Here is a 9,516-nt window from a genome sequence, read left to right on the forward strand (position 1 = left end):
TTAAGCCTCACATTTCCTGTGTTACTCATTAAGCCCAATTAGAGGAGAGATGTGGAAGCATGCTGTGGGGCTCTGGTATGAGGAGCCGCATGTTGAATTCCATGTTACATGTGTTTTTTTTCCTGCATTTGTTTTCCCTTTTAAATTTATTTCCACTTATTTTCAGATTTTTCTAATTTTTCAACATGGTGCCTCCGTCTTCTCTGTGTAAAAAAAAAATATATATATCGTATTTACACATGAATATCTGAATTTACAGGAATGCAACTGTTTGCAAAAGAAAGAGGGGAGGGTTGTGGGTGGGGGCTTGGGAGGGGGTGGGGGTGCTGATGTCAACTTCTAACTCAGCCAAGTCAAATCCGGTGTGAACTGACCTCAGCTGCTTTTGTGACTGACCTCTGTCACTTTTCTGACCGTGAGAGTCAGAAATATGCGATCACCAGGGGCTGCAAGACATCAACCAAATGAACCGTGATGGTACATAACAGATTACTTAACGTCTGCTGGGTTATCTCCTGCCATTACATCTTCATCACCCGCTGTTTGCTGTGTTCGACTCTGAGTGGAATTTATGACTGAAACTGTAGTTTCAATTGTTTTAATGGTCACAGAAGCCTTTCATAATCATCACTGCAGTGCTGCTTATAAAGTCTGTTTGTTTCTGCAAATTTCTTTTGATTTGGCAACATAAGATACACAGTTTATGGCTTCCTCTCTCCCTCCATCCATCAGCTAGATAACAATACTGCTGTGTTAAATCAGCAGCAGGTATGCAGCTGTATTTCTCTGTCAGACTTCCTTCTGATTTGAACAATTTCTCTGTGATTATTCTTTTAGCCTGTTGTACATCATGTGAACACAATGTGTGCATCTGCTCCTTCCATCAAATAGCTGATGGAGTTAATCTTTAATCTCAGACATGAAATTGGGATGTACTGCAATAATGAATACTGAAATACATGGAACCCAAAATCTAAACCTCATTATTAGGGTGCTTCTCTTTGATAAGAATGTATATCAGCTTATGCTTTTTGCAGGAACTTCCTAGAAGTGTGCAAAGAGAGACAAATTAAATAATTTAAATGTTTCGACAGTTTCTGCAGCAGAGGTGGTCCACTGCTGCAGAACTTGACACAATACTGACCATCCTGTCATCCCATTGGTCTCCTCTGTTGCACCTTATTATAACTGGAGTCACGGCAGGTGATGTACTTTGCTCTGAAAGGGGCAGACGAAGGGGAAAGAACGTGGAGGCCGGCCTAAGTTCAGCATTATGAACCCCCGCCCCTTACTCCAGCCATGTTAAATACTAAAACCTGAGCATTTAGAGATAAATCTCCAGAGTCTGCTGCAGCCCTGAGACGAGAGTTACACACAGAATATCACTGTGACACTGTGATGAAAGGTAAGCTGTAACTTTCAACCTTTTCGCAAGTTGATCATCTAGATATTTTCAGACCCATTTTGATGGACCTAGAGTCATTTCCTTTAATAATTTGATGTCTGTTTTTTGTTTAAGGTAAGAATAAGGATTGCATTGGACTTAACTGAAATGGATACAATTCATAATAATAATAATAATAATAATAAACAAAGCTCAGATTTGATCTCTTTCATCTCTCCTGTTTTCAGGTAAAGTCTTGTTTGTAAAAGACAAAAAGGACTGAGCATGCATGCTCCATTTCAGTTTTATACAGTTCAGGCTTCAGTACAGTTTTTCTATACAGTTTTAACATTCAGATCTTATAGGTGCACAGTAAAACTACATTCTTCCTGCTTAAGGGCATCTCGACTCTTATTGAGAGCAGAGAAAACAACACCAACAAGCTTCTATAACCTGCCACAATCCTCCTCCTCCTCCTCTCTCTGTCTGTCTGTAGGAGACGCTGCCAAAGCAGGCCTCCCCAATGGCACCAGCCAAGCCAAGGAGCCACTGCCCCCCTCAGAGGAGAAGATGGAGGAGCGTGGCCAGTGGAGCAACAAGTTAGAGTTCATACTGTCAGTCGCCGGCTCCATCATCGGCCTAGGCAACATGTGGCGCTTCCCCTACCTCTGCTACAAGAACGGAGGAGGTGAGTGGAAGAAGAGCTGAGTGCATGGAGGAAGGAGTAGATGTATGTCCCTTTTCCACTGCAGCTTTCTGTGAATTCATTGCACTGACGGAAGGTATACTCAAACACACATAGATTACTGGTATGTCGGGCTCCTGCTTAAAATTCAATACAACTCTAGTGCACTTCTAATAATCAACCATGCAGTATTTTTTTCAAATACACTGAATGAGTAAACAATTGTTGACAGACATGAAACTGGGGTTTTAAATCAGAGTAGATACATACAAAAACCACATAGAAGGCCTTACAGAACACCTGAGTACTTTTTTCAGAGGCAAAATTCAACCTCACTCACTTGAGCTCAGGTGAAAGACATAAAAATGGATGTATTCAAGGGCTCACAACAACCAGAAGTGGAGCCTTATCCCATTTGCTTTTGGACATGCTTGTGTAGCTGCTAAATTGGACGCCCCCTCTTTCTCTCCCTCTGTGGGGTGGCAGGGTCAGGGTTCAGGTCTGATCGTGGAGGTCAGGCAGCTGTTGTTCCTCCTCGCTCGCAGCAGCTGTCCCCGCAGAGAGGCGGAAATCTGAGCACGCCAAACATCCTCGGCCCCCCGACAGGGCGTCAGACACACAAGATGGAAAGAGAGAGTGGCAGCGGCTCAGGTCAAAATTTAGCATCTGAAGAAAAGAGCGTTCCTCATGTCTTCTCGCAGTACATGAGTTACAATACAACTTCCGACCAGTTCAGTTTGTGATCAGGTTGGTTCAAACCAGCTTAATCTGGATGGAATTATTGAAAGGCGATCTGGTGCAAACAGTTGCAGCATATTACGTAGAGGATGGAAAAAAATTAATAGGTAACGGGGAATCCAAGAAAGGAGGAGACTCTGACCCAATGTCGTCATTGGTTTCCTCAATAGATGCTCTGATTTCCCCCAAAGTCCAAAGACGTGGCAGTCAGGTGGATGTGAAGCTCTTAGCATGTGTGAGAATGCATGTGTGTCTCTGTCTATGCATCGCAATAGATTGAAGATGTGTGACCGCTTGTTACCTAATGCATCCTTGGACAGGCTTCAACCATTTTCAGTATCACATGGCCTGTAAAACAGCTCTCAATCATTTGCTCTCGCTCCACTCAGGTGCATTCCTCATTCCCTACCTGATCTTCCTGTTCACCTGTGGTGTCCCAGTCTTCTTCCTGGAGACGGCCCTGGGCCAGTACACAAGCGAGGGGGGGATTACCTGCTGGAGGAAAATTAGTCCCTTGTTTGAAGGTAGGTAGGCCGGGTGTATCACCTCATCCCTGAAGTAGCCTGCTTTTGAAAATTTGCTGATTCCTTGGACCTAATTCTCCAACATCTTCTGATATCCAAAATAAATTTTGTGTTACTGTGTTACTGATTATTTTCATTGATCTATTCTGCAGGTCTTGGCTATGGCACCCAGGTGATAGTGACTCTGTTGAACTTCTACTACATCATTGTTCTGGCCTGGGGGATTTTCTACCTGTCCTTCTCCTTCTCCTGGGACCTGGCCTGGTCGTCCTGCAACAACACATGGAATACAGGTAACACACGCACTTCAGGATACATCAGAAGTTCCTCTAATGTTTTTGACACGTTTATTTTGCTCTTTTCACCCCCAGAAAACTGCGTGGAGTTTCAGAGGAGAAACACCTCCGTCAACCAAACAGTCAACCTGAACTCTACCTCTCCTGTCATCGAGTTCTGGGAGTGAGTTTTCCGGACCACCTTGCCTCCTCTTGGTGACACGTTACTGTAGGAAAATGACAGCGATGTATCATCTCTGTGTTTTGTCCCTGTCTCTGCAGGAGACGAGCGCTGAGGATTTCCCCAGGCATTGACCACATGGGCTCTCTGAACTGGGACCTGGCCCTGTGCCTGTTCATTGCCTGGGTCATGTGCTACTTCTGCATCTGGAAGGGGGTGAAATCCACAGGAAAGGTGGGTGAGGGGGGATTCAGAGTCTTGTCCTAATTTGCACCTCTGTCAGAGCACAAGTGACCCTTTTTATCTGTTTGTTTTGTTTTGCCAAAGACAGACCCCGGGCACATTAAGGATGACATCTGGTATTTATTTCTTCTTTTTGCTGCGTTCCCTGTTTGCATACTTAACATTCCAGTATATCTATATAGGTGGTCTACTTCACTGCGACCTTCCCCTATCTGATGCTGATCGTGCTGCTGATCAGAGGGATCACCCTGCCTGGGGCTGGGATCGGCATCCAATTCTACCTTTATCCAGACCTGGGGCGACTGGCGGACCCACAGGTACCACGATGTCCCACAAACACCCTTCAAATGAAAATGCAGAGAATCTATTGATTGATGTCTGCTATGTGCATCTATCATGGTGGTAGCATTCAAGCTATTCACACACAAAACCACATATTCCCAATGAGGAAGATTTAGTGATGTGGTCCCTGTGGGCGAGGGCGCACCAGGTGCAGGTATCCCATGGCTCTCTGCTGGGGGGCCTAGTTTCTGCTGGGTCCATCTGCTCTCCATGAAAGAGGCAGGGGCTGCGGAGATCAAACGCAGGGCCAAGACACCACTGGGACTGTAAACATAAGCTCTACCAGGACCGAGCTGCAGACAGTCAGACAACCAGGCTGTCCCCCTCTGGGAGGACAAGAGAGTCTCAGACTAGCAAAGGTCCAACCAGAAGAGCTCTTAGAGTCCCTGGATTAACCTTTCATGCTTTTCTCTTGTTCTGTTATTATTTTTTATTTTTGTCATCTCTTTGTATCTCATAGGGGATAAGTTACTGAAGAATATGTGCTGCTGCCATCCGTCACAGATCCTATACTCTCTTTATTTATGGAAACTTGGTTTGTCAATCAGTGTTGAGACAAACAAGACCAATAACAGACTTCTACTGTGCAACTACATAAGTGAATGATTATGCTGACACTCAGCACATGAATTCCTCTGGACTGTCTAAACACTGCATGGCATGTTTGTGTATATACATCATGTGTACACTATGTTGGTTATATATTGATTAGCATCACTTTAGTTTCAGTGGCTCATTATTTATTATTATTTTGTTCTGTAAGGTGTGGATGGATGCTGGAACCCAGATCTTCTTCTCCTACGCCATCTGTTTAGGGTCGCTGACTGCTCTGGGAAGCTACAACAAATACAACAATAACTGCTACAGGTATGTAAACAATCTATATGCATTACGTGATTACGTGCTCAAATACGCAGGAGTTCCTTTGCATAGGAGTACTTGTTTACATGGTCCAATACGGAAAAAGTCTCACTTTTAATCTAAAGTCCTGATTGGTCCGTGAAATTGGATTAAAAGCAGCCATCATCTTTATCATCATTAACATTACCCTCATCATCAGGTGTCATTTATGTGATCATCTGTGTGAATCTGACGCTTAATGATGCTGGGAAACATAGTTTCCAGTCACTTCTCCAGCGGTGGAAGAAGTACTTTTACTTAAGTAATTAAGTACTGTAGTAATACGGCAGTGTAGAGACACTGTTACAAAAAAGTAATGCATTCAAAAAAGATTATAATTATGGAGCTAATTTGAATTACTTTATATTCTGCTGAGTAGCTGTGAATATCCCCTGGGGATCGATAAAGTTTTAGCTTAACCTGTAATAATACATCATAATTTATTTGTTGATTACATTTGTATTATTAATCTGAACCTGCAAAATAACTAAAGGTATTAAATAAATATAATGCAGTAAAAAGTACGATACCTCCTTCTGAATTGTACTACAGTAGAAGTATAAAGTAGCAGAAAATGGAAATACTAATTGTACTTCAGGACAGTACTTGATTAATGTATTTTGTTGCTGTCCACCGCTGCACTTCTCCTACAGTACATTTGTTGCATCACTATGAAGAATGCGCTGTGTGTTGCAGAGACTGCCTGGCGCTGTGCTTTCTGAACAGTGGCACCAGTTTCGTGGCAGGCTTTGCCATCTTCTCCATCCTGGGCTTCATGTCTTTTGAGCAGAATGTTCCCATCTCAGAGGTTGCAGAATCTGGTGAGGCTTGCGTACACTACACGCAAGGCCTAGAGAATAATTCGTTTATATCATCCTCTGGCCAGTCTTTGTTTGATCACTTTACGTTGCTTTACTGGTCCCCGTAGGTCCTGGCCTGGCATTCATAGCTTACCCCCGCGCTGTGAGCATGATGCCTTTCTCTCCTCTGTGGGCCGCCCTCTTCTTCATTATGATTGTTTTTCTGGGGCTCGACAGCCAGGTAGAGAGTCCCTTGCTACCTCAAGTTCATTAGCACTGTTTGTTTTCCACAATGATATTGACATTTTAGAATAATTCAAAACTTCCATCCTTCCTCTTATTTTGCATTTGTAGTGTTTTTAATGTAAACTGAGTCAGCAGGGCAAGCCTTTCCTTTGATTCATTTTTCTGTGCTTACCCCCCCCCCCCCCCCCCCTTTCCTCACATCTCCTGTCAGTTTGTGTGTGTGGAGAGCCTTGTGACGGCGGTGGTCGACATGTACCCTGCTGTGTTCCGACGCAAAAACCGCAGAGAGCTCTTCCTGTTAGCTGTTAGCCTCTTCTCCTTCTTCATGGGCCTCATCATGCTGATGGAGGTAGGGGGCTCACACTCTGGGACCACACACACACAGATGCAAACCACGTACACAGATGCATGAGACAAAGATCTGCGAGCATAAACTCGCATAACAATCGCATGACAATTTTAACCTTGAAATATTATTACCTCAGGTGTTTTCCCTCTTTGTATTTTTCCTAACAGGGTCATTAACTATGTCCACTGAAACGGAAACTAATGAAATGAGTTTCATACACACACACATACACTCAAATCAGGCTGTTGCTGGGGTGGGTGTTGCACCTGGTGCTTTTTGATGCTTTGTTCTGCTGAAATAAATTATTACGCAGTCCAACATAGTTGACATGGTTTCACCTCTGCACAGCTGGATACATGAATGCTCTGCAGAGGTGTCAACAAGTCATCATTTTGTAGGGACAAGCAAGTCAAAGGTTTTATGCAGCATGTCCCAGGTAAGTCTCAAGTGTTGTTATGCAACGCTAAAGTCATGCCTGAAGTCTCTAGTTTTGGGATTCGGCATTTTCAGCTTTTTTTATAAACCATGTATAATAACCACGTTGAATACTTTTCAATACTACAGTAGATGCTACACATTATTTAAAAAAATACTGTGTTTAAAATACAATCTAGATTGTATATGTGCTAAAAAAACACACAAAGAATAGTAATCAATTTGGTGCTTTACCCCGTCAACATAGACATGATGTACTCCACCCATCCTTCACTTTATCAACTCCCTCTAACAGTGTCTCGAGTCAGACTGCAGCTACAACACATGAATGTAGACACCTCAGACACTTCAGTTTACTCTGGATATATCGAGTTGTTTGTTTCAAGCCTGTCAAACGTTAAAGATTTTCAGATTTTTTTTCATCACATACAAAGTCAGAAAAATCAAGTCCCATAGCTATATGGCTGCAAATGAGTTGTTTATTTCCTGTTTCTGATTTTATATATTTACATTTCCCTGTGGTGTGTGTGTGGCTGGAGGTAGATTTTTAACACACAGAGCATTGAACTAAATTTCAATTTAGTTTGTTAGGTTATTTAATCAACTGTCATTCTGCTTTGTGTGAAAACCAATGGATTAAGTGTAGCAGGTTAATTATCCTATAATGATGACTTTTATGGCTTTATATCTCTCTCTTTGTAGGGGGGCATGTATGTCTTCCAGCTTTTTGATTACTATGCAGCCAGTGGCATGTGTCTCCTCTTCATGTCCATCTTTGAGACGGTCTGCATTGCGTGGATCTATGGTAAGCTGTCCTCAAACATAAAAGACTTTCCACTCATTGGTGATGATGGTGAAATGTATTTATCCTAATCACTGACAGACATTCCTATTCAGCTACAATTTTCAAGGCGCAGCGTGGAGAGAAATGTCTTTACTGTGTTTTTCCAGGTGCAGACCGCTTTTACGATAACATTGAGGACATGATTGGCTACCGCCCAGGACCTTACATCAAGTACTGTTGGTTGTTCTTCACCCCAGCCACGTGCATCGTGAGTATCAACAAACTAATTAAGTAGCATCAGGGCTTTCCAAAAATGACAAACTCTGACAGCAGCCAAGGCCTTCTCTCCTCTTGCAGAAATCAAAAGAAATGCATTCTGCACCAGTAGTAATACTTACTAGAGTCTACTTGTCTCTCCAGGGTACCTTTGCCTTCTCCCTCATCAAATACACTCCCCTAAAGTACAACAATGAGTATGTGTACCCATGGTGGGGCTATGTCATTGGCTGGCTGCTCGCTCTCTCCTCCATGGTCTGTATCCCGCTTTGGATGGTGTACAAGATCAGCACCACCCAGGGGACGCTCAGAGAGGTAAGTGTTGATCCTTACAGAACTATGCTCTTTGTGATCCTTAAAGCTGTTTTAAGTTCTAAAGTAAGGTAGGAGCTGTTATTAAAAATAAGTTCATCCCATACCTGCTAAATTCAGTCTATTCTGAGATTACCAGAATGTGATTTATTGTCTGAAATTAAAGGATCTGTGTACCAGTTTTGGTCTGTGGTCTTACATTGGCTCCAATGTACCCCATTGGGTAACTCATTCAATAAAGATGGTCAAGGCTGGAGCCCATTAACATTGGTTTATTTTTCTACAGCGCATCCAGCTGCTCATCACGCCATCTGACAGCTTACCCAAAACCAAGAGGGAGCAGGAGAGGTTACTGGCCATCTTTGCTCCTGAGGGAGATGCCACTGTGACTAGAAATGGCTACTATCCTGTCTCAGAGAAGGACTCCAACTTATGAGGGCCCCAGTGACGATGTGTATGGGAAAGACACTGTGGGTTTTGGTTCCATCCTTGACTTGCTGCGCCCTTGCCTCCATCCCAAACAGCACAGCAGGGAAAGATACAATAAAGTGTCACATCATCTACTTTAACACATAACAGATGCGGAGGACTCAGGAGATAATAGGCCTACAGTGTGTTGGGTTTCGCCTGTACATTTCAGGGATGGCAGTGATAAAAGAAGGATAAAGACAGTCAAAACATTGGCATATATTGTTCAACTGTGCATTTCACAGATTATGTAAATGAAATAATTCAAGTCAGCTGAAATTCATGAGTCAGCCTTGTTCTGGGAAAATGTTACAAATTTATAATAGAAGTAAATGGCAATTCCATCTCATTCAAAGGTGGTAATTGTAGAGACAGACACACAGGTTCCACCAGAAGTTTTGTGCGAATGTGACACTAAGACAGCAATATCAGTTATAGAACAGGTTAACCATTTGTTACCACTGAAAAGTGGGCTACATGTAAATTACTTTTTGAAGTGTTCTTGTGTATCTGACATCACTTCACAGCTACTTGGCCATGTTTGTATCATATATTGTATTATCAGAACTGATTG

General features: G+C 42.8%; 1 protein-coding gene across 1 annotated transcript; it reads left to right on the plus strand.

Annotated features, from left to right (window-relative positions):
- Positions 1-1,398: 1,398 nt before the first annotated feature.
- LOC139305407 (sodium- and chloride-dependent GABA transporter 2-like) lies at positions 1,399-8,910 on the plus strand. The gene is made up of 15 exons (XM_070929377.1): positions 1,399-1,405; positions 1,881-2,072; positions 3,197-3,331; positions 3,484-3,624; positions 3,703-3,790; positions 3,889-4,021; positions 4,213-4,347; positions 5,136-5,239; positions 5,969-6,093; positions 6,201-6,313; positions 6,530-6,667; positions 7,805-7,907; positions 8,054-8,154; positions 8,307-8,477; positions 8,761-8,910. The coding sequence occupies exons 1-15, from the start codon at positions 1,399-1,401 to the stop codon at positions 8,908-8,910; spliced, it is 1,836 nt and encodes a 611-aa protein (XP_070785478.1).
- Positions 8,911-9,516: the final 606 nt, after the last annotated feature.

Source organism: Enoplosus armatus, chromosome 22 (genome assembly GCF_043641665.1).
Source record: "Enoplosus armatus isolate fEnoArm2 chromosome 22, fEnoArm2.hap1, whole genome shotgun sequence".
NCBI lineage: Eukaryota > Metazoa > Chordata > Actinopteri > Centrarchiformes > Enoplosidae > Enoplosus > Enoplosus armatus.